This window comes from Bos indicus, chromosome 17, assembly GCF_029378745.1.
Source record: "Bos indicus isolate NIAB-ARS_2022 breed Sahiwal x Tharparkar chromosome 17, NIAB-ARS_B.indTharparkar_mat_pri_1.0, whole genome shotgun sequence".
In the NCBI taxonomy this organism is placed as follows: Eukaryota; Metazoa; Chordata; class Mammalia; order Artiodactyla; family Bovidae; genus Bos; species Bos indicus.
Window position 1 is genome coordinate 7,557,012 of NC_091776.1, and position 25,931 is coordinate 7,582,942.

Genomic DNA, 25,931 nt, shown 5'->3' on the forward strand with positions numbered 1-25,931 from the left:
TCTCAGCTACTTGGTCCAAGAACCAAGTCACATAACAGGACCAGAGAGTCTGAATGGAGTTGTCAGAATGTGGGGGACAGATCCTGGGTGGCCAAGGTGCACGGGGCACCCTGAAGTCAGCAAAAGCCCCTGAGTTAATGCCACTGCCCCAGGCTCCCAGGACTGAGGGGGACCCAGACTCCCCTGGTGTGAACTGTTTCACCCGGGCCCCGAGGCACTGCCCACACTCAGAGGACTCTCCGAACATCACACATCCTCCACTCAGCTCCCGCCTGCCCCACCGGGAGCAGGAGTGCTCCCGTGACCACATGCCAGGAAGGCAGAGATCAGGCTCTGACACAGGCTCATCTCTGGGCAAGCTCTGAAGACTCTCAAACTCCAGGATGACAGGAAGAGGCCCTCAGAGAGCATCCTGGCCAATCCCCGCACCTCACAGGCGAGGACGCCACGGCCTGCAGAGGTTGTGATGAGCCCGGCCACTCACAGAGGGAGCCTGGCGCCAGCTGTGTCCGGCCAGAGAGCAGGCTGCATGCTGCTTGCTCATTACGGAAAAGGACGCTCGATCCGCCACAGGACGTGGACCCAGAACTCGGTCTGCACCACAGCCCAGGCGAGGAGGACACAGAGACATCGGTTCCCTGGGGACGTGGGTACTTACGGACACCCAGGGGTGACTCAGGATCTGTCCTGCTGTGCACCTCGCTTCAACATTGACCTGAAGCATCTGACTGATTAATTCCTGGGAAGAAAGAGAGGAGAGGACAGAGGGGACAGAAGTGGGGTGACTAACAACAGACAGGAACCGTGAGTTTGCACCGAGTGCCTCAGGGGACAGCCAGCACCACAGCTCGGTATTTGGACGCAGAAGCGATCACACGGCCACCTCCCCAGGCATGGCCGCCGCGTCAGCAGCACCGAGACGAGAGGTCTCGCCCGAGTCCACACAAACCACGGCGTCCCCTCCTACGGGCTCTGGCCACCACCGTCATCCACAGCCCGGTGCTGCGGAGCTGCCCCTTCTGGCAACGCCACAGGCCGCACGGGGCCTCGCCTGCAGGCCGAGGGGGGCTATGACACAGCTCTCGGACAAATGAAGGGACACACAGGGAGGCCTTAGAGAAGCGTCTGTAAGCCCTAAGGGGGTGGCCTCGGCACACTGGGAAGACAGCCAGGCCGGCTTTCAGAATCTGGCGAAGTATTTCAGGCACCACGCTGCGGAGTGAGCCACATGACCAGACAGACCCGGAGCTCAACACCAAGAGCGGCAACAGCCCCCCGGGACAGGCGAGGGCCCCTCAACACGACGACAGCCCCCCGGGACAGGCGAGGGCCCCTCAACACGACAACAGCCCACAGGCGAGGGCCCCTCGATGTGCCACCATCCTCTGGGACAGGCGAGGGCCCCTCAACACACCACCGCCCCCAGAGCCAGGCCAGGATGGGTACCTTGGCCGAGTCTGTGATGTTGTCCCAGTAGGGGGCTGGGAACTCCAGCTTCCCGGCCAAGATCTGGTCGAAGAGATCTTCCTGGAGGTTGTTCTCACTGAGTCAGTGACAGAGAAACAGAAGAGTCAGCGTCACCATTCGGCTTTGTAATAAAAAGCTCACGGGGACGGGGGACAGGGCAGCCCAGTGTCTCTAGCGTGGGCATTTCACAGGTTGGCTGTGCCTCTCAACGGCGCTTGGGATGACACACTCTCCCTTCTAGGTGATGAACCAAGGAACACTTCCAGGGGCCTGGGAATCAGCGACAGAGGGGAGGAGGGCGGAGAAAGGAGGAGCAGGGCAGAGAGAGAAAGGAGCAGAGATGCAAGAACGCTGTTTGGTGGGCACCAGGTTTCAGCGTGGGAAGACAAAGATGTTCTGGAGATGGGTGGTGGTGACACTTACCCAATGGTTTAAATGTATTTAATACCACTTAACACTTGAAATTGTACACTTGCAAATGGTTCAAGGGATAGAGTTTATGTTACATGTATTTTTCCACAAAAAACAAAGACTCAAGAAAAAATGGAATCCACAAAAAACATTAAGTCTTCATTTAAAAAAAAAAGCAGCTCGGCATCTGCCCTCAATCATTCATGGTATAATAATAAGTGGGGGAAGCGGCAAACCTGAGTCAGATCTCCTTGTCCTTCCCCCTTCTACTTTCCCAACAAAACAGCCAAAGATCAGCGAAGCAGCCAACCCATGGGAAAGCTATAAGGAGTTCAGAATCTGGATAAACATTCACAGCAGAACACGCTCCCCACTGAACCCTTTCACTGAAGCTCAGTGTGAGAGCAAAAGCCCATCATCTGAGGACACCCCCTAGAACTGCAGGGTTGGAGGCCCCCTAGGTGGGCACCCCTCCCTGCCTGCCTCTCTCAGAGGTGCACCTGTGCACAGGTATCTAAAGAGTAAAAGATGACTTGATTTTTGATGGACAGTGCCAGGGAAATGCGGCAATACTGCTGGGAAAAACTCAGGAAACTGGACCTCCCCTACCTCCCAGAAAACTGCATCTCCACGGCCACATGGCCCCTTCCCTTGGTGGACGCATCAATGGCCAGAGTGGGAAGCAAGTCACTGGCTCTCTAGGCCACTGCAAAGCCTAGAAGAAAACTCAGGATGGGCTGGTGGAGTCAAGGTCAAAATCCAGGAGCAGTTCAGTCTCACTTGGCAAATAAGTGTAAGTAAGTATTAGTCGCTCAGTTGTGTCTGACTCTTTACAACCCCAGTAAGTATTAGTCGCTCAGTTGTGTCTGACTTTTTACAACCCCATTGGCCGTAGCCTGCCAGGCTCCTCCATCCATGGGATTTTCCAGGCAAGAATAGTGGAGTGGGTTGCCAGTTCCTTCTCCAGGGAATCTTCCCAACCCAGGGATTGAACCCGGGTCTCCCACATTGCAGGCAGATGCTTTACCCTCTGAGCCACTTTTTAATTCTCAAACAGTATAGTGCAGTAAGTCTGGAAGTGCCCAGTAAGAAAAAACTCTGAAAACAGCAAAAGACTCTGAGTATACACTCTTTCCAGTGCCGAGGTGTTAAAGGTCAGATGAGGTAACCTGAAAAATGTCATAAGCTATTTCACAAATGATGTGCAAAACATTTCACTTAGAGGGGGTATGGGTGTGTGTTTAAGAGAAACGTCAAACATCTCAGGATAGTCAGGCAAGTATTATTTGTTATCAGTGGCCCTAAGAACAGACTTCCTTAGGCAATTCCTAAACCCTGGAAAAGCAACATTCTTCTCAGTAACAATGAAATATTACATGTCAGCCTAGGACTAATGCCCGAAAATCCTGAAAAAAGAATGGGAAATGCTAGAGTTAAAGAAGCTCAAACTGTCAATTCCAAGGAACAATTTTAATTAAAAAGCTTTGGGTTCAATTAATCTTTTTTAGAGAACAATGAAAATATTTTGAGATATCTGTTGAAAGACTTTTATTTTAGAAGCAAATTTATGCAGATTTGCTTAATCTTAAACCATAGTCATTTATCATTATTTAAAGGACCATTTCCATAGTTTGATATATATGATATATAAAATATGTAAATATTTTATATTATGCTATGCTAAGTCGTTTCAGTCATGTCCGACTCTGTGCGACCCCATAGACGGCAGCCCACCAGGCTCCTCTGTCCCTGGGATTCTCTAGCAAGAATACTGGAGTGGGTTGCCATTTCCTTCTCCACCAGTTCTATGCTGCTACTGCTGCTAAGTCGCTTCAGTCGTGTCCGACTCTATTATAGTAGGTTATAAAATCTATCCAGAATGTTTCTCTATGCTATGAAGATGCTTCCACAACTAACATGTAACATAATAAATTCTCTTTCATCACAACATGATATGAGAGAGGGAAAACATTTTCAAAGGTAAGCTATCTAGAGTTACAGGACCAGCTTCTGAATATAACCTCTAAGGCAGCAGCTTTCAGAATGTACTTCTACTGCTTTTGATTAGCCAGACTGATCTGAAGATCCCACAGAGAGAACAAGGTAACTAGTCACAATAGATACGTATTGTTAATTCGAGTCTTTCTTTTGTTAAACAGTAAAAAGGAAGTCAAAGAAAAAAAACTTCTAGGCTGCACTGGCAAATGGAAACACTAGAGGGAGTTGTGAGCACACATTCCTCTACAACTGCTCCTCCATACCTTGCTCCAACTGCTCTCAACTTGGCTTAACCAAAGAGGGAAACTCTGCTGTAAATGGACCTTGGATTTGTTGCTGTTGGTTGGCTGCTCAGGTGTGTCTGATTCTGCGATGCTATGCACTGCAGCCCGGCAGGCTCCTGTCCATGGGATTCTCCAAGCAAGAATACTGGAGTGGGTTGCCATTTCTGGAAGGCTAATCCTGACCCAGGGATAGAACCCACATCTCCTGCATTGGCAGGCAAGTTCTTTACCGAGTCACTAGGGAAGCCCCAGGCCCTTGGGTTACCTGCTATCAAACCGCACTACCCTCTGCGTTTGACTGGTTCCCAAAGCAAGTCATCACTGAAACCAGCTAGGGCACCGTGTGACTGTAAAAACAGCCCCGAATTACTTCCCTCCTTCTTTGGACACAAACTTCTCCCACATTTACCCCAGGCTTAGCTATTTGATTTCATTTGATCAATGGGACATTAATCAAGAAATGTGAAGCAAGCAGAGATCTGGAAGGTACTCAGGCAGGAACTTGCTCTCTCTGGCTGCTTTGAGGAAGCTGTCACCACCATTGTGTGAAGCCCATGCTCGCTCTCAGATGCTGGAGGGCACGTGGCTAAGTCAAATCTGTGGTCCCAGCTGACACTGAGCCGCTACCAGGCATGTGAGTGAGCTACACTGGACCTCAGGCTCCCGCTAGGCCAGCCCAGGCAAGAGAATGGCTCAATCGATCCACAGAATGATTCATAGCCCTACTTTTAGAACAAATCTATTCTTCAGTAAAAACTAAGATATGTCATATCCTACAGTCTGAATAACCCACCTTGGCAATGATCTCAGTGGAAAACCAAGATGTTGATGGATGGCCAGACGGAAGGAGCCCAACCTAGAGAAACCCAAGCCACGCCACGAGGACGAGTTCCCACTCCAGTGTTGTATCTCTCATTAAACCTTTTGTGATTTCCAGTGCTCAGCTGAGCCTGCCCTCAACTTGGCATGAACTCACGCTCAGTTATTCTGCTTGATCAATATTCTCATGCTGTGTTTTCAAACCAATAAGCCTCTCAAAAGTAGAGACTGATATCTGTGTTATTCCTGTATTTAATGTAAGCAAAAACAACAACAACTATTCAACTCAACTAAAAATTGATCATTAGGGGCTTCCCTGGTGGTCCAGTGGCTAAGACTCCATGCCCCTAATACAGGACGCCCAGGTTTAATCTCTGGTCAGGGAACTAGATCCCACATGCCACAACCAAGACCCAGTGTTAAAAAATATATTTTAAAAATAGATCATTTTAAAAAAAGATAAATGTCGTGTCTTTGTACTTTTCTGTATGTTTGAAAGCTTTTATAATAAAGTGTGTATAATAAAAAGCTTTTATAATAAAATGTGGGAGGAGAGAGGGAAGAAATAAATCTATTTTTTCCCTTACTGACTGACTGCACACTACAAACACTATGGCCTTACAGGGTAAGTCTTGTTTCCCACTCTTCCCAGAACTTAGAAGGATGCCCGGCCCACTGGAGCTACTCTACAAACAGTTGTAAAATGACCATACAAAAAGATTAAAAGGAAAACAGCATTCAAGAAAAGTCAGAGGAAAACCATCAAACTTGCATCATTAGATTAACATCTGCTTCAAAGTGTTCATGTGCTTCAGAGGGAGATGGCACTGGTAAAGAGAGACAGTACAGCGAAGCCCCACACGGCCCCTGTTCGTACACCGCTCAGGAGGGGTGTCCCCACCACACACCCTGACCCCGTGACCTGTCCTCCCAGCAGGTGAGTGTATGGTCATCAAGGGTCAATCTGCTCTTCCCAGGCCTGTTGATGCCAAAAGTATTTGTAATGCTCCTTAACCAAATAGTATGTAAATGGACAAAATTAATTGAAAAAGAATAAGTTCCCTGTGTCTGCAAGAACCAGGTCAAATGCTCCGCAAAGTGAGTTGGTAAAAAAAAACAGCTGTCAGATTAGGTAGGAGAGACAACCCTTAAGAACTGGAGAAAGTCTTACCTGGGAGGATCAGATTGCTTGGCGAGCATCTTTAAATCTCACTACTCTTGAAAAAGACTGGGAATGGAAGTCATAGACACTGGACTGCGGGGTGAGATTTACGCAAGAATGACCATGGGAAACCCTGGGGGCCAGGCACAGAGCAGAGGGCTGGGTCGCCTCCAAAGTGGGGACGCGGAATATACATTAATAGGTTGTAAATTAAGATTTAAAAGTGAACAGTACATTTATACAATTTTTTTACTGACATTTTTATTGACCCGCTTCCAGTCCTGATTGCTAGGAGTAGAATGTCTGCTTCCCGATCAAAGGGAGAGACTTTACAGTTCAAAGATGGTCACTTGAAGAGCCACTGACCTTCGGAAGGGTGGGAAGCCACAGAGCAGTATGTACGTGATCACGCCAGCCGCCCAGACGTCCACCTTCAGGCCATAGCTGGGGAAACAGAGCGGGTGGGAGGAGAGACAGGACGCCACTCCCACGAACCCGCCACAGGACTGGAGGACATGCCTTGGTTTGTTAGGGGAAAAGGCCTTTCAGTACCAAACCACTCGTTTCATGCAGATGAATGAACTACCCTTTGGACAAAGGTACTGCTCTTCTCCCAAACTCTCCACTATCTGGATTCCAAGACTGGCCTTGGGACAGAGGTCCAGGCCCAGGGCTCTTGGAAGTACAAGCACAAACTGGAGTTCCTGGGATCAAAGTCACGGTGCGGGAATCAGCCTCTCCCACCCACCATGTTCCCGGGAGGCATGAGAGTCCACAGCAGCAGTCGTGGCAAATATACCTGTTCCCAGAGTTCAAGCACTAACCCAACCCCATAGGAGGCATACCCGGTTTCAGCAATGATTTCGGGGGCCACGTAAGTCGGGGTGCCGCAGACAGTGTACAGTGGGCCTTCCACCACAGTGGCCAGCCCGAAGTCTCCCAGCTTCAGAGACTTGGTCCCATCAGGATATTCGCACACCTGGAACAGAAACCAGCGAATGCTCAGAAGTGTTTTTCCCTCAGTGATCGCAAGGCGGGGAGCCTCTGGAATTGGGCAGAAATGACACAGATACATTTACCAACAAATCATAAGAAACCTCTCCTTCTGATATTAAGTCCATGGTTTATCTCTGCTGCTTTTTAGTTTTGTGTTTTGATTTTTTGGCCACGTGGCATCTTAGTCCCCCGACCAGGGAACTGAACCTGCAGCCCCTGCATCAGAAGCCCGGCGTCTCGACCACTGGACCATCAGGGAAGTCCCTCTCTTGCTTTTTAAAGCTATATATATATATATATTTTTTTTTTAGAGATGTTGCGTGTGATTTTGATTGTGTGAAATATGGAAAAAATATTTCATAGATATTTAGTAGAATGAACACGCGTGCATGCTGAGGGGAGGTGGGCGGCTTACCTGGTTTGCTTGAGAGGCCCCTGAGCCTCAAGGCAGGACGCTGACCTCCGCTGCATGCGTGTCGGGGTGGGGGTGGGGGTTGGCACTTGAGAGCCTCAGAAATGGTGTTTACTAGAGGTTGTCCACTAAAGCACTAGGTGCTCTCCAACTCACGTTTAGTTTACAAGATACAATTAGGACTTGCTCTCTAGACAACGATGAGTATAAACAGTGATCCAACCTAGGGGAGAACTTTGGAAATCTAGAAAGAAAATGATCTTTGGGATGAGACAGCCCAAGCCTGCAGGACGAAACACTCCACCCATTTGTCTGGTGACCTGACCCCTGAAAGCCCCTCATCCACCCTGGGCATGTTTCGTCATCTGTGAAATGGGATAACAGCTGGTCCCTGGCTCACAGTGCTGGTGTGAGAGTGAAATGAGATGAAGCTCAGATCAGGACTGGGTGAATGCTCCTTCTTTCCTGGAAGGAATGGCTGATTAGATCAGGTGGATCATCATCTTGGAAAAGGTTTAACAGTGCTGGTGAGGATGTGATGTGTTTGCTGACATCGAAGCAACTTTTCTAGAAAGTATGGCAGTCCTATGTAAATTTCTTCATATCCTTAATAACCTGTGATCTGTAAATTCACTTCTAAGAACCTGCTGTAAGGGAACAGAGATGGATCCAAAGGTTATACCCAAGAATGCCAACCTCAGAATTCATCTTCTGGTTTTTAAAAAATAGAAGCAACATAAGTGGCCAACAGGTTAATGACTTAATAAATCATAGCAAATTCCTACAGTGATATTATGGAGTCACTAATAAGCACAATTCAGGCAAATATTAATCCTATGGGAAATACTCAGTGTATTAAAGAAAAAGGAACATTCAAAATTATATAATTTTGAATGTTCCTTTTTCTTTAATACACAATATATATTATTATATAATATATAATATATATATTACTATATATATATTTAATATATAATATATATATTAAATATATATAATTTTGAATGTTCCTTTTTAATATATAATATATATTATATAATATATATATTACTCTATATATTTAATATATAATATATATATTATAATATATATATAATATAATATATATATAGTAATACCCTAAAATGTTAAGCTTATGCTAGATGGCAGCATTAAAGGTTACTGTACTTTTCTTCTTTATACTTTTCAGAAGTTTCCAGAATGTTTACAATGAACACATGCTCGTTCCATAATTCAGAAAAATTAATTTTATATATAAGCAGACTTTCCTTATGGGATAAAAGTCTGGAAGTTATTTTAAATGGATGGTTTTCGAAGCAAACAAGTGTATATAAGAACATAATCTGAGACCTGACCGTATGAGTTTTAATAAGCAATTTGCCTCTTAGATGTCCATTCTGAAAACACTGAATTTCAAAATAACTGCAAAAACCTAATATGTACTTATGTCATATCTTTCCTCTACTTTTACATTTTACACGTTTGTTTGTGTTTCCTTGTCTCCCACTATGAACGGAACCAGATTTTTATCTAAATCACTACTTACTAAAGGAAGAGAAAAATTTAGCAAATGATGTTTTTTCAAGATAAGCACATTAACGACACCGTCCATCAGTCTGATACTTAATGATGGGGAGTGATTATTATATACTCCTCAATAAAAAAAAAACAACAAAAACCTCAGGCCTTCCTAATGCCAATGACCCCCATCTTAATAGGCATTTTTCAAGGGGGACCACTGAAATACCCTTCTCGCTTGGGATGCTTCTCAGCAGTTGAAGAGGATTAGTTTTCACCTCAGTACTTGAATAATTGCTTCCACGCTGATGTACCAAAGACCACGCTCAGCAAGCATCTTTATGACTTTTCAGTTTCCTAGGACTGAGGGTGAGGATTTGGGTGCCCTCACAGATATTTATCACTTTGCGTCAGCCCACAGCTCAGCAGAAGCATATTCAAAGCTACTAAGGATTCAGCCTAAAGCAGCAGAAACCAGGTTCTTAGTCATGCTTCGTCTTAGGACGACTTTCCATCCATTACGTTTAATGTAAACATTAACGAGAACAATCTGAATTATAGTTAGAATTTATGATGCATTTATTGCAACCCAGACTTTAGAAATTCCCTACGCAATTGCAGTGATAAGAACATTATAATTCTAAATGTATCATGAGAGTAAAAAAAAGTTTTGTTAACGTCACTTTGTTTTTACAACTTTACAATATGCTCATTAAGTACTTTTCTTTTTTTTTTTTTAATCATGTTTATTTTAGACGTTCAATTTAGGGATGCCTAGGGATATTTAAGAGCTGTTGTTGGACACTCAGAGGTCCCAGAAGTCCCATTTTTCACATCCTCTACAAGGAATTCAGAGTCAGATGCAGGAGCATAAACAGAAAGGGACTGAAGAGTCTATAGTCACTGAATAATGTTTGAGCAAGGGGTACTCTGGCTAAACATCAAAAGGGAAGTGTCAAATAGGGCAGACAAGCCTGAACTGATAATGTTTTACCTGATTCATCTCTCGTCAGTGCTAGACACAGAGGCAAATATGTGAAAAAGAACATAAGGAAAATATATATACACCCCTATACATCTGCAGGTACACACACACACACTTATGAGACTCCTTTAAGAGGCCGACACTGGCACACGCAGGGCTTTGCTTTAGGAGACCAATCTTAAGGAAGAGGTGATAAACGCAGAGCGACTCCAAGGCCTCATTCTGGCAGAGTTCAGTTCTCCTCACAGGCCTGGAAGATTCCCACAGTCTCCCAAACACCGTCTCATCGCACTTCTGTAGTCACCCTGCTGGGCAACTAGGAAGGGAGCTGTTATTCTACTTTACAGACGAGGAAACCGAGGCCCGGCAAAATCAAGTTTCGAGCGGGTGGCCAAGTGGGATTCCAAACAAGTCCACTCCCATCCGCTGCACTCCCCTGTAGTCTGAAAGGCTACAGGGCGTACAGACCCTGGGGAGGACGTAGCCCAGCACCCGCGTGGGAACGCCGGCTCTGCTGTGCGCAGATGCTCCGCCACCAGCCGAGAGGCCCTGTCTCAAGCTGCTCTCAGATGCAAAACATCCCACATACAAACTGCATGCTGCAAGTTCTCTAAATAAAATGTCAGCACCGTGATTTAGAAGGACCTCAAATATGAGAAACCAGCCCTCTCCTCTCCCCTGTCCCCAGAACCCCTGGAAAGGCGGAATTTATCACTGGTCTCTCACAGTTAACTCTGACCGGGCACCACTGGCTGTAACTCATGGCATTAATGGCCACCCCTGTGCTCCCTGACACGGCGACCCATACATCTCTGCTGGCAGGGTTTAAATTACGACACAGCTGCCAGACGAGGGGATGCAAATGAGACGTCTGAATGCCCTGGTGCTCACAGATAGGATTCTCTCAGAGTAGCAGGGGCTGGCAGCCCCTCTGTGGACTGGCTTCTAGCGCCGCGATGGCACTCTCATCCCGGGCTGACGCCAGCGTGCTAACTGTCTCTAGGTCTGCCGGGGGTCCCCTTGGGTCGGCAGTGGCAGACACGTATCTTACTGAGACGTGCGATGAAGAGTGTCCACAGCCCGACCCCAGGGGCCTCGCACGTCACAGGGGAGCCTCATGCAGGTCTCATCCAGGTTGACCATCCTCCTCCTCCTCCTCCTCCTCCCCTTTGGGCGGCAGAGCGGGGCTGGGGCGGGTGGGGCCAGGGCAGGGGAGGCAGATGAGGCCCTGACTCTGGTCTCCTGGCCGCCGCCCGAGACGCGGCAGGCTGGGGCCGTCAGTCCCCGCCACGGTCTCTTCCCGGATGGGTAATGAGAGCAAAGGCTGAGGGATGGGGGCCGTGGAGGGCAGGGTGTCCTCGGGAACACCGGGGAGCCCTGTCACCTCTGCTCGGCCGGCGCTGGCGGGGTTGGGGGGACGCTACCACGCCCCGAGCCTCCCGGTGCAGCAGCAGGACGGCGGGGCCTCATGTGCCCGAGGCCTGCTTCGCCACTGTCCCCACTCCTCCTCAGAGGTCAGAACGCCAACCCCATGACACATCGTGCTTCACACACCAGGGGTATTTATTTTCCTAACAGAAAGAAAACACATTCCCTGAAGGCAGAAGACGGTAAGAAAACAAACGTCACACGCTTCTAAGTGGACGCTGAAAAGTGATCAAACGGCACTGTCCAAAGGGGAACAGAACTGTGGATCAGGAGGGCCCAGGAACGGCGCCTCAGCCTACCCATCAAAGCAGCTCCGCTCAGCAATTGCTGGTCTGCTGCACGCAGGACGCAGGGTGCAAAGACCTGGGTGTGAGTGTCCGCTTCAGGTGAGCTGAGTGACCATCGCGGCCAGTCACCAGCATGGACTTCTCTCCCACTGTGTGTTCGCTCAGTGCCCAGGAGATCAGGTGACTGAACACACACCTGCTCTATGGGTGCCTACGACCTAGAGAACGGGAAAGACTAGAGACGTCTTCAAGAATATTAGAGATGTCAAGGGAACATTTCATGCAAAGATGAGCACAATAAAGGACAGAAATGGTATGGACCTAACAGAAGCAGAAGATATCAAGAAGAGGTGGCAAGAATACACAGAAGAACTGTACAAAAAAGATCTTCACGACCCAGATAATGACGATGGTGTGATCACTCACCTAGAGCCAGACATCCTGGAATGCAAAGTCAAGTGGGCCTTAGAAGCCATCACTATGAACAAAGCTAGTGGAGGTGATGGAATTCCAGTTGAGCTATTGAGAATCCTGAAAGATGATGCTGTGAAAGTGCTGCACTCAATATGCCAGCAAATTTGGAAAACTCAGCAGTGGCTACAGGACTGGAAAAGGTCAGTGTTCATTCCAATTCCAAAGAAAGGCAACGCCAAAGAATGCTCAAACTACCACACAATTGCAATCATCTCACACGCTAGTAAAGTAATGCTCAAAATTCTCCAAGCCAGGCTTCAACAGTATGTGAACCATGAACTTTCAGATTTTCAAGTTGGATTTAGAAAAGGCAGAGGAACCAGAGATCAAACTGCCAACATCCGCTGCATCATCGAAAAAGCAAGAGAGTTCCAGAAAAACATCTATTTCTGCTTTATTAACTATGCCAAAGCCTTTGACTGTGTGGATCACAACAAACTGTGGAAAATTCTTTAGGAGATGGGAATACCAGACCACCTGACCTGCCTCTTGAGAAATCTGTATGCAGGTCAGGAAGCAACAGTTAGAACTGGACATGGAACAACAGACTGGTTCCAAATCGGGAAAGGAGTACGTCAAGGTTGCATATTGTCACCCTGTTTATTTAACTTATATGCAGAGTACATCATGAGAAATGCTTGGCTGGATGAAACACAAGCTGGAATCAAGATTGCAGATATGCAGATGACACCACCCTTATGGCAGAAAGTGAAGAAGAACTAAAGAGCTTCTTGATGAAAGTTAAAGAGGAGAGTGAAATAGTCGGCTTAAAACAACATTCAGAAAACTAAGATCATGGCATTTGGTCCTATCACTTCATGGCAAATAGATGGGGAATCAGTGGAAACAGTGACAGACTTTATTTTGGGGGACTCCAAAATCACTGCAGATGGTGACTGCAGCCATGAAATTAAAAGACACTTATTCCTTGGAAGGAAAGTTATGACCAACCTAGATAGCATATTCAAAAGCAGAGACATTACTTTGCCAACAAAGGTCCATCTAGTCAAAGCTATGGTTTTTCCAGTAGTCATGTATGGATGTGAGAGTTGGACCATAAAGAAAGCTGAGTGCCGAAGAATTGATGCTTTTGAATTGTGGTGTTGGAGAAGACTCTTGAGAATTCACTGGACTGCAAGGAGATGCAACCAGTCCATCCTAAAGGAAATCAATCCTGAATATTCATTGAAAGGACTGATGCTGAAACTGAAACTCCCAATACTTTGGCCACGTCACGCGAAGAATTGACTCATTGGAAAAGACCCTGATGGTGGGAAAGATTGAAGGCAGAAGGAGAAGGGGACGACAGAGGATGAGATGGTTGCATGGTATCACCAACTCAATGGACATGAGTTTGAGTAAACTCTAGGAGTTGATGATGGACAGGGAGGCCTGGTGTGCTATAGTCTATTGGGTCGCAAAGAATCGGACACGACCAAGCAATTGAACTGAACTGACCTAGAGAAAATGACAGATAAATAAATGATAAAATCACAGAACCATGGTAGTGCAGCAGAAACCAAAGGTGACCAGGACTGACTGTCTCTGCTCAAGGAGGCTGGGGTAATGTCAAGACATGCCTTGTTCAGTATCTTATGAAATGAACCTGTTTGCTGGGGGACAGGATGCTGCAAACAAGACCAGTATGGTGGCGCTTTAGTTGCTAAATTGTGTCCAACTCTTGCCACTCCAAGGAATGTAGCCCACCAGACTCTTCTGTCCATGGAATGTTCCAGGCAAGAATACTGGAGTGGGTGGCCGTCTCCTTCTCCAGGGATCTTCTTGATCCAGGGATCAAACCCAGGTCTCCTGCACTGGCAGGTGGATTCTTTACTGACTGAGCACACTGTATCACTTTATGATGACCAGTTTGAACATCAACAATGAGGTTTGACACTGTTGATGAAAGTCTGGTTTTCACCAACTCTGGGGCCGGGGGAAACCTGTGTTTGGATGAACTCACATGATAGAGGAGACACAGATAACCTCACTTGCCAAAAAGTAGGGATGATGATGGTGATGCTCGGCCCTGAAAGTCGGGAACAGAGAGGCCTAGTATCTTGTGTGTACTGGCGGATCTGTGTAGGGAGAACTCCCAAACTGCCTTCTCTGAAATTTCTCTACAGTGTAGACATAAGGACTGTCCCCAGTCAGCAAGCTACATTTAGTGATTCAGGCCACCATTCAGTGAGTTACATCTAGCTTTAAGGTGAGTGCTGTGCTGGCCAGATGGGTAGGGAAGGGAGGACCAGGACAAGAGGCTGGAAGGGTGAACTGGGGCCAGACTGTGATGCCGAGCACCGTAACAGAGTAGCCTCTCCTCTGTAGAGCAGCAGGATAAAGACTTCCCAACAAGAAGAGTCAGCATCCCTGGGGCTCAATCTCCATACCCACAAAGCTGAGCTGAACAGACTATGTTAGGTTTTCAAAGTTCTGTCCTGCACACAAGTGAACCCTTCCACTTCTGTCTATGAGCCTCTAATTCTGTCACCAATTTATGCAGCAGAATTTTTTGCATCATAAAGTAATTTCCTGTTTGTCTTTCTCCAGTTAGTACCATCCATTAAAACATAAATGAAAATGGGTTTTCTGGGCTTCCCTTGTGGCTCACAGGTAAAGACTCTGCCTGCCAACGCAGGAGACACAGGCTTGATCCTTGGTCTCGGAAGAGCCCATGTGCCGCGGAGCCACCACTACTGAACCCACGCTCCCACTGAGCCCATGTTCTTCAACTACTGAGCTGCCTGCCCTCGAGTCCACACTCCACAGCCAGAGAAGCCACTGCAGCGAGAAGCCCCCACACCACAACTGAAGCAAAGCCCACACAGCAGCAAAGACCCAGCACAGCCACAAACAAAGAACTTTTCAAGAAAAGAAGAAAGAAAATACGCTTTCTAATGTCTGATAAACAGTAAATGCGGAAGTGCAGATCAGTTCAAGAAATCCATTAAGACTTTATGGCCACTGATTTGATTTTCTAGATTTAAATTCTCTTGGCCCCTTACTTGCAGGGTTGGTATAGATTTTAAAATGTCACAGTCTGCACAGTCTGTGATTCCCGTCACTCTAAAGGGAGAGAGGCCTGAGTTGGAACGGAAAGGCAGAGACAACGTACCAAGAGGTTCTCGGGCTTGATGTCTCGGTGCACGATGTTGAGGGCGTGGAGGTACCTGAGGGCGTTGGCCAGGTTGTACACCATGGCGCTCCCATCCCTCTCCGTGTACTTGGTCGAAGAGGTAATTGCGTCGAAGAGATCTCCACCCTAGAGAACATGTAAAAGAACACATCAAAACATCAACAGTGGCAGAAACAGACTCACAGATATAGAGAACGAATTTACGGTTACCAAGTGGGAAGGGTGGGAGGAAGGGATACTTAGGGAGCTTGCGATGGACGTGTACACACTGCCATGTTTAAACTGCAGAAGCAACAAGGACCTACTGTCCAGCACAGGGAACTCTGCTCAATGCCATGTGGCAGCCTGGATGGGACTGGGGTTTGGGGGAGAATGGATACATGTATACGTACAGCCGAGTCCCTTTGCCTTCCACCTGAAACTATCACAATGTTGTTAATCGGGTATACTCCAGTACAAAATAAAAACAAGCTTAATTAAAAAAATCAACAGTGGCAGGGCTATGAGGCGACAAACAAAGCTCATCAGCCTGAAGGAGAGGAGAAAAAAAATGACCCAAGTGCCGTGCAAATGAATCAACACCCATCTCACAAATAACGAAAGTTTCAAGGCAGCAACGTGCATTTCCAGGAAGGGTCTCTGAGAATACCGCTAAGTCTCGGGATCCAGCACTAACGGACTCTCCTGGGGTCTCTCCGCCTCTTACCTTGACCAGTTCCATCACCAGGAAGAGCTCGGTGGCGGTCTCCATCTCCTCAATCAGCATGATGATGTTGGGATGTTTCACCCTGCGCAGGATCGACACTTCATTCTCAATCAGATGTTCCTGGGGAAGAGGGTTCAGAGGGAGGATCAGACACGACGGAACAGGCTCTGTTCCCGCATGCCAGAGGACAACACGGGCTGTGGTCCTGAGCCTGCAGGAGCGCAGACAAACCACACCCTGGGGACAGGACGGAAACCAACAGGACTTCAGACAGCCCTCGAAGGGCTCGGTGTGCTACCTGGACTGTAAGGCACGCCCCCTCCTGCCTCTTCATTCCCAACACTTTAAGAGCTCGTGATGCTGTGAGAGCTTGGGCTTCCCACCCTGCACTTTGTAATGCAGCTGGAATCACTTTTCCCTCCCAGTATCACTCAGAAATGAAGACAGCATGTGAGGAAATTTGGCATACTTATGGGATACAACTTCCAGCCTTATAAACACTTTTAGGTTTTAAGCTATTTACCAACATGAATTTGACTTTTGGGTTGAAATTTGTGAAAAAAGAAACTTTCTTCCTCTGTATTTGGGTATGAAACCACTCACCAGATAGATGTTCCCTATCTTGTACTTCAGAAGTCAGGAAACAGGTAGTACAACGGGGACCACCATCCTCATTTCAACTCTAATCACTTCTCTGAAAACACCGCCTGATTGTCAGTCCTGGTGGGCACTGTGGTGGGATCAGCACCGTAGCAAAATGTGTACTCATGGCATTAAGGAATTATTCTTAGTATGCCAGCCCATGAATCATGAACAACAACTGCTCTATTATGAGATGTTAAAAATCTCTCCATAATGTCACATTTGTTGATCCTCGTTAACTGTGATAATGAATTGTTTAGAATTTAGGGAACGTTCTGTAAGACTGCTAATTGCCCTATTATACACTTTAGGTTTTCAAACAGTTTTCTTTATATAAGCTTACCTTATAAGAGCTATCATTTAGTACCCAGATACACACGCGTGCATGTATATCCATCATGTGTGTGCCCCTCTCATCACCCTTTTTGCCTCCTCTGCTCTCATCAATCTCAGAACTAACCTGAATGCCCCACTGCAGTAGTGAGATCATTATCTTAGCTCTAGTCCAGTATACCATTCATGGTTCCTCTCTTATCTCCATGCCTCCACATATGTGTGTATTTTTACCCAAAGCTCAAATATTTCTGGACAATAGATGGAAGCATAAACTATAACAAGCGAATAAATAATATCCAGACAAAAGTCTGTTGCAGCCTCCTGCACATGGTGAGTGGTGTGTTTTGAGTGTTGAATGCACCGTGTTTGTCCAAACATTGGCAAATGACGCTGAAAACACTAAACAGAAGCCTGGAGGATCCCAGGGACGGGGGAGCCTGGTGGGCTGCCGTCTATGGGGTCGCACAGAGCCGGACACGACTGAAGCGACTTAGCAGCAGGGGAAAGAAAAGGGCTTCCCTGGGGGCTTAGTGATAAAGAATCTGCCTGCAATGCAGGAGCCTCAGGAGATGTGTGTTCAATCCCTGGGTCGGGAAGATCCTTTGGAGGAAGGCATGGCAACCCACTCCAGTACTCTTGCCTGGGAAATCAGACAGAGGAGCCTGGCGGGTTACAGTCCATAGGGTCGAAAAGAGCTGGACATGACTGAATGACTTAGCACACACAGAGGGGAAAGAAAACCACCATTCCCCAGGAAACGAGTCCCTTTCTGTCACTGTACAGGGTGCTTGAGTAACATCTCCACACTTGTTCTTAGAACAGTTCTTTGAGTAGGGGGATGCAAACCTAGATTCCTGACATCCAAGCTGACATCTTTTGGAATCTTTCAAAATGAAAATGACAGCTGTCAACCTGAAACTGATTCCTTGAAAGGCTGGAACTAGAGTTAGCACCGCCCTGAGGTAGGCTCGAGGCAGCACCACACTAGGCTTTGTACCAAGCAGAGCAGCTATGCCTACTGATGAGTAGGGCTGGGAAGACTCGGCTGGCTCTGGACTCGGCGCCCGGGGAAGAGGGCAGGTCTCAGACCGGAACCGACCACGGCGGAGAGGCCGCAGGGCTGCCGACCCGGCTCCGGCCGCACAGCGCTGACTTACAGAGCGGCAGCATCACCAGGCAGGCACAGAGCCCTGGGCCCTCCCAAGGCAAGCAGCTGGCAGCCGAGCCCTTGTGGCCACGGGGACAAAGACTCAAAAAACGGTCCGTGTTCACACACTTCTTTAGAAGCCTTTGGCTCATCTGTGCCAACCGGGTCCTTAATCACAATAACCGCAAAGGTGGCTATATCTCTGTGAACAGGTAAGGCAACCGAATGAGTTTACTTCACTGTGTGACGCCAAATCGACACTGTAGTAAAACAGGCGTTTGATTTTGAAGCTAAATGGATCTATCTTGTCAGCTCTCCTCTCGCCTCTCCATCGCCTGAGGTTGGGGGGAGTCTGTAAATGTGCCTCTATTCAGGGGCTCTGCATGTGATGCTAATTTCCAGGGACATATATAAAATAATTCACATCACCAGTACCCCAAGAATGCACCCAGACTGGAGCTAAAATAGAGTCCAGCACTCAGGGAGCCTGCACCTCTCCAAAGTCATCTTCACGCAAGGCACCGCAGAGCCTCTTCTGGCATGCACTGTAAGCGACTTAGCCCTGGGCCTCCGGCCGTGTTATGTGTCAAATATTAAGTGGATATTCCAACAACATTTTTTCCACCGCTCTTTATTTTCTTGGCTTGCTGTATGCTACTCAACAATGCCTAGTATTCTGTGCACATACTGAAGGTTTTTGTTGGGATGTGGGAGCTATTTGTTTCCCAACCTCTGACTATGTCTGTAAAAATGTCTTTGAAGGAACAATCCACTTTTTAAAGTAAACCATCCTCAGAAGCAAAATGGAACGGTGCACAAAAATCTTTACAAATGTTATCTTCCTACTTCTTAAACAGCCCGTATGTAATCACTGTTTCTAATATATAAAGATGCTCTCTAGGTTACATTTTCCAGAAAAATTATTTCTAAACACAAGATGAACATCACTTTTCTCTCGAACTGTACTGAACTTACATTATTCAACCACCCACCATTATTTATGTTAAGTGATTCATGATTTTAACTCCAGATAATTTACATATGAATCATTTCCTGGCAGTATGCCAAGGTTTTGTGTGTGAGAATAAATGACAAAGAAAACTGCCAACTTGGCAAAGGATGCAGCCTTATCCTTGGCCAGGGTGGTTTTTAACATCTAAAAGAGAGACAGAGCCAGAGACAAATGGATTTGGGGAATAAACAACGCTCCCAAACCAAACGATTCATCTTGTGTCCAGTCTTTCCCACCTGTGTCCTTTGTCTCATTGAATGAACCTGGATGCCCGGAGCAGAAGGGCATTCTGCCCTGACCCTCCCTCCTGCATCCTCCTGCCCAGCTCATCAGTCACCCATCGCCACCAGGCCTGCCTTCTCAGTAGCCTCAGAATACATCCATTCCCTCTTTATCCCTTTTGCCAATCTTTTTTCTAGGCCTCCAGGCATCTGCAAAGGCAATTTTGTCTGGAACTTTCTTTCCCCACTTCTTAGTGAACTCCTACTTATTCCTCAGAACCATGGGGGAATCTCACCTCCTCCAGGTAGCCTCCCCTGCTTAACCACGGCTGGGTTAGGAAACCCTCGAATTTGTCATAGTGCCCTGCGCTTACTCCAGTCACAGGTCTCACCCTGCTGTCTTGAAGGCCTTTGTTTACCTCGCTCTCCAGCAACCAGCACTGTTCATTCTTGAGTAAACACATCACACACTGCTCACTGTTAAAAGTTTTACAGCTGGTATCTATATTGTGGGGTGAGTACCGCTGAGGATGATACAGTGAGAGAGATGAGATGTTCAATAGTTATATGTGATGAGTGTGGTTGGTTGAATAATGGCCACACAAAGTTATCAGGTCTTAATGCCTAGAACTTGTAAATACTACTGTACTTGAGGGGAAAAAACGTCTCTGGGGATATGATTAAAGCCACTGCAACAAAGAAAAAACTGTAGATTTTCTGGGTGCCATTACAAGTGTCTTGTAGACAGAGGCAGAGGGAAAGTTCACAGTCAGAAGAAGAAAAATAAACACAAAGAAGAGAGGGAGGTGTGAAGCTGGAGGCGGAGTTCGAGTGATGTGGTCCTCCAAGGCAAGGAATACTGTCAGCTACCAGAAGCTACTTAGAGTCAAGGAACAGATTTCCCCCCACGGCCTGCAGAGCGAAAGTGGATTTCAGAGTTCAGCCCCTGAAACAGTGAGAAAAATGCTGTAAGTCATCAAGCTGGTTGGAAAGTTATTCCAACAGCCTCAGGAAGATAATATAGCATACATTTAGATTTTTGTCCTGCCCTGACCCATAACATGTAGATAATGAATGCAGAACTCTGGGGAGAAAAGGAGGGAAGGGCCACTTCTAAGCACACTACAGAAAGCGCCAGGCTTCACACATTGTGGGGATTCAGTAAATATTTAGAATGATTATCATTTAGAATATTAGGCATAGAAGAAGTCTTAAATTTATCAACATCATAGCCTTCTCAAAAGCCTCCATAAATCTGGCCCCAAGGTAGATCTTGCAAAAATCTCCTACTTGGTATGTAAATCAATGAAGTCAGAACACTCCCTCACACCATACACACACACACACACAAAACTCAAAATGGTTTAAAGACTTAAATATAAAATAGGGCACCATAAAACTCTGAGGAGAGGACACAGGCAAAACATTCTGACTTCAGGTCAGTCCCCCAAAGCAATAGAAATAAAAGCAAAAATAAACTAATTAAACTTATAAGCTTTCATACAGCAAAGGAAACCATAAACAAAATAAAAAGACAACTTACAGACTGGGAGAAAATATTTGCAAACAAGGGCTTAATTTCCAAAATATATAAACAACTCATACAATTCAAAATAACAAACAACCAAATCAAAAAATGGGCAGAAGACCTAAAAAGACATTTCTCTGAAGAAAGCTTACAGATGACCAGTAGGTACACGAAATTAGGCTCAACACTGCTAACTGTCATAGAAATGTAAATCAAAACTACAATCAGATATCACTTCACACCAGTCAGAATGGCCATCATTAAAAAGTCTATAAATAAATAAATTCTGGAGAAGGGTGTAGAGAAAAGGGAACCTTCAGACACTGTTGGTGGGAATAAAAATTGGTGCTACCACTAAGGAGAACAGTATGGAGGTTCCTTAAAAAAACTACAAGTAGAGTTACCATATTCTCCTGCAATTCCACTCCCGGACATATGCCCGGAGAAAACTCTAATTCAAAAAGATACATGCCCCCAGTGTTCACTGCAGCACTTTTTACAATAGTCAAGACATGCTGCTGCTGTTGCTACTGCTAAGTCACTTCAGTCGTGTCCGACTCTGTGCGACCCCATAGATGGCAGCCCACCAGGCTCCCCTGTCCCTGGGATTCTCTAGGCAAGAACACTGGAGCGGGTTGCCATTTCCTTCTCCGATGCATGAAAGTGAAAAGTGAAAGTGAAGTCGCTCAGTCATGTCCAACTCTTAGCAACCCCGTGGACTGCAGCCCACCAGGCTCCTCCGTCCATGGGATTTTCCAGGCAAGAGTACTGGAGTGGGGTGCCATTGTCTTCTCCAGTCAAGACATGAAGGCAACCTAAATGTCCATCACCAGAAGGAAACCTGGTGCACATACACGATGGACTATTACTCAGCCGTAAAGAGAAGGAAATAATGCCATATGCGGCAATGCGGATGGACCTAGAGATATCACTAAGTGACCAGAGTCAGATAAAGACAAATGTGACACCATACGACATCAAACACTGGGGTGGGTTGTCATTTCCTCCTCCAGGGGATCTTCCTGACCCAGGGATCAAACCCGGGTCTCCTGCATGTGGGCAGATTCGTTACCACTGAGCCACCAGGGAAGGCCCAAGTCACTTGTATGTGAATCTAAAATGCGACACAAAAGAAATTATCTACGAAACAGAAACAGACTCACAGACATAGGAAACAAACTGGTTACGAAAAGGGAAAGCGGGTGGGGAAGGGATAAATTAGGAGTTTGGTATTAACAAACTAGTACACCCCTACTACGACCAGGTCCTACTGTAGAGCACAGGGAACTCTTTTCACCATTGTAACAACCTATAATTTAAAAATACATATGTGTAATTGAATCTTTTTGCTGTAAACCAGAAAGACAACATTATAAATGAACTCTACTTCAACTTAAGACAATCTCCTACTTGGAAGAACCCAATCTGCTTCCCATCTCCTGGGCCCCTGCTCAGGCTGTGCTGACTGCCTCTAAGGCTCTTCTGTCATTCCTGCCCATTCAAGCCCCACGTGCGCGCGTGTGCATGCTCAGTCATTCAGTCACGTCGGACTCTTTGTGACTCCGTGGACTGCAGTCTGCCACTACCCCACTGCTCTAGTTCAGCTCCAATGCTTCTTGCTCTAAGGCATCACCACTGAGCATCTGCTTCTCTCTCATCTGCTTCCCTGCACTCCCAAAACACTCTTTACAGAATTGGTATTAATTTGTAGGTTAAATCACCTTGTTCCTAGCACAGAATCTCACACAAACATCAGATGTTAGATAAACAGTGAATTAATCTAATAACACTCATACACATTACAGAAAAAGCAAATAGAAAGTCGGAGGTTAAGAATTTTCCCCCAGGTTCTTATTACAGGAACAAAGGCAGAAATTGAACTTGGAGGAGGAACATGATGGACTAACCCAAAGATCCCATCACTGCTGTCTCTGTGTGACTTCTGGGAAGCTCTCTAATCTGTATTTCTGTTTCTTTATCTGGAAAACCAATACATCTGTTTTGCAAGTCATTAAAGGTAATGTGCAAAATTCCTACATGTCCAAGCCTTGGTAGATAATACACTTTGATAAATGGATAGATAATACATTTTGGATAGACATTACATTTTGATAAATGGCAGATATCGTTTTCAGCATTATTACTTTTCTGTGTACATCTCACAAAGCAGAGGTAACGAACAATGCCCCCAGGAGAGTGTCTTAATACCTGCCCTAAGATTTTGTTTTTAAAAAAAATTCTCTATACTGTTTTTTCCGAAGAATAAAATTCAGTGGAAAAATCTACTTATTGAAAACAAGTATGAGATGAACAGATACAAACTACTACCCATAAAACAGACATGCAACAAGGATTTACTGTACATCCTATAATGACCCATAATGGGATACTGATATAATCTGAAAAGAAATAACTGAATCACTTTGCTGTACACCTGAAAGCAGCACAATATTGTAATCAACTATACATTTTTTTTAAAGTTTTGAAATTATAATTTTATACAATGTGGAAATAATTGCTCAAGTAAGCAAAATAGAAGGATGAAAACTAACTATATGAGCATGAATTATAAAAATACAATGACATTCAATAACGAGGAAAAACAATACCTCAATTTTTTTTTTCTTCACCCAAATGTTTGAAGTGACCTATTCATTTGTCTTAACAGTTGGTGTATCAGACTGTATTTTTTTGGCATGAAGATCCTTTTTACTACTACTGACACTAGAGATCTCTTCAAGAAAATTAGAGATACCAAGGGAACACTTCATGCAAAGACGGGCTCGATAAACAACAGAAATGGTATGGACCTAACAGAAGCAGAAGTTATCAAGAAGAGGTGGCAAAAATACACAGAAGAACTGTACAAAAAAGATCTTCATGACCAACATAATCACGATGGTGTGATCACTCACCTAGAGCCAGACATCCTGGAATGTGAACTCAAGTGGGCCTTAGGAAGCATCACTACAAACAAAGCTAGTGGAGGTGATGGAATTCCAGTTGAGCTATTTCAAATCCTGAAAGATGATGCTGTGAAAGTGCTGCACTCAATATGCCAGCAAATTTGGAAAACTCAGCAGTGGCCACAGGACTGGAAAAGGTCAGTTTTCATTCCAATCCCAAAGAAAGGCTATGTCAAAGAATGCTCAAACTACCGCACAATTGCACTCATCTCACACGCTAGTAAAGTAATGCTCAAAATTCTCCAAGCCAGGCTTCAGCAATATGTGAACCGTGAACTTCCAGATGTTCAAGCTGGTTTTAGAAAAGGCAGAGGAACCAGAGACCAAATTGCCAACATCCCCTGGATCATCGAAAAAGCAAGAGAGTTCCAGAAAAACATCTATTTCTGCTTTATTGACTATGCCAAAGCCTTGACTGTGTGGATCACAACAAACTGTGGAAAATTCTTAAAGAGATGGGAATACCAGACCACCTGATCTGCTTCTTGAGAAATCTGTATGCAGGTCAGGAAGAAACAGTTAGAACTGGACATGGAACAACAGACTGGTTCCAAATAGGAAAAAGAGTACTTCACGGCTGTATATTGTCACCCTGCTTATTTAACTTATATGCAGAGTACATCATGAGAAACGCTGGACTGGATGAAACACAAGCTGGAATCAAGACTGCCGGGAGAAATATCAATCACCTCAGATATGCAGATGACACCACCCTTATGGCAGAAAGTGAAGAGGAACTCAAAAGCCTCTTGATGAAAGTGAAAGTGGAGAGTGAAAAAGTTGGCTTAAAGCTCAACATTCAGAAAACTAAGATCATGGCATCTAGTCCCATCACTTCATGGGAAATAGACGGGGAAACAGTGGAAACAGTGTCAGACTTTATTTTGGGGGGCTCCAAAATCACTGCAGATGGTGACTACAGCCATGAAATTAAAAGACGCTTACTCCTTGGAAGGAAAGTTATGACCAACCTAGACAGTATATTAAAAAGCAGAGACATTACTTTGCCAACAAAAGTCCGTCTAGTCAAGGCTATGGTTTTTCCAGTGGTCATGTATGGATGTGAGAGTTGGACTGTGAAGGAGGCTAAGCACCAAAGAATTATGCTTTTGAACTGTGGTGTTGGAGAAGACTCTTGAGAGTCCCTTGGACTGCAAGGAGATCCAACCAGTCCATTCTGAAGGAGATCAGCCCTGGGATTTCTTTGGAAGGAATGATGCTAAAGCTGAAACTCCAGTACTTTGGCCACCTCATGTGAAGAGTTGACTCATTGGCAAAGACTCTGATGCTGGGAGGGATTGGGGGCAGGAGGAGAAGGGGACGACAGAGGATGAGATGGCTGGATGACATCGCTGACTCGATGGGCGTGAATCTGAGTGAAGTTCGGGAGTTGGTGATGGACAGGGAGGCCTGGCGTGCTGCGATGCATGGGGCCGCAAAGAGTTGGACATGACTTAGTGACTGAACTGAACTGAGAAAGCTGCTTAAATTTTAATCAGGTAAACAGTATTCTTTCCATCATAATTATTTTTAAACTTTTAATGAAGAAATACTTTAATTCAATTGTTTAGAACCTGGCTCCCCAAATTATGACACATTCTGCTTAAATCACACAATATCAGATACTAAGAGTAACACCCACTTCCATATGGAGAAAAGTCTCAGCAGTTGAAAATGTAATCAGATTGTCGGCACGATAGGTAAAAACACACAGAATTATTTAAAGAAAATTAAATTTAGAAAAACCTTATTCAAAGAAAAGAGAGCATTTTGCACAGACTCTGCTACATTAGCTGTCACAGTGTAGTAAAAAGAAAAAAAAGTGTATGACAAATGTGCCTATTGGATTTACATTCTGGGGCTCTGAGAAATTTTACCGAAATTATTTTAGGTTTTCAGTTAAAAATCCACAATTTTGTAAATGTCTGATGAAGAATAGTTTTACGAGTTCCATAAATATAAGACCACTACTGTCACATCAAGTCCTCCTAGTAAT

The 25,931-nt window shown here is 45.6% G+C and overlaps 1 protein-coding gene across 9 annotated transcripts in view; it reads right to left on the bottom strand.

Annotated features, from left to right (window-relative positions):
* DCLK2 (doublecortin like kinase 2) overlaps positions 1–25,931 on the bottom strand; it is a 228,084-nt gene that overhangs the window by 44,621 nt on the left and 157,532 nt on the right. For all 9 annotated transcript variants that reach the window (XR_011561285.1, XR_011561284.1, XR_011561283.1 and 6 more), the window contains 6 exons: positions 16,084–16,203; positions 15,357–15,503; positions 6,987–7,120; positions 6,508–6,585; positions 1,447–1,543; positions 659–739 (listed from right to left, as the gene is read on the bottom strand). Coding sequence is in view for 6 of the 9 variants with exons in the window: in XM_070770127.1 (XP_070626228.1) it covers positions 659–739; positions 1,447–1,543; positions 6,508–6,585; positions 6,987–7,120; positions 15,357–15,503; positions 16,084–16,203 (657 nt within the window). In the remaining 3 variants the exon portion in view is untranslated. The remainder of the gene's footprint in view (positions 1–658; positions 740–1,446; positions 1,544–6,507; positions 6,586–6,986; positions 7,121–15,356; positions 15,504–16,083; positions 16,204–25,931) is intronic.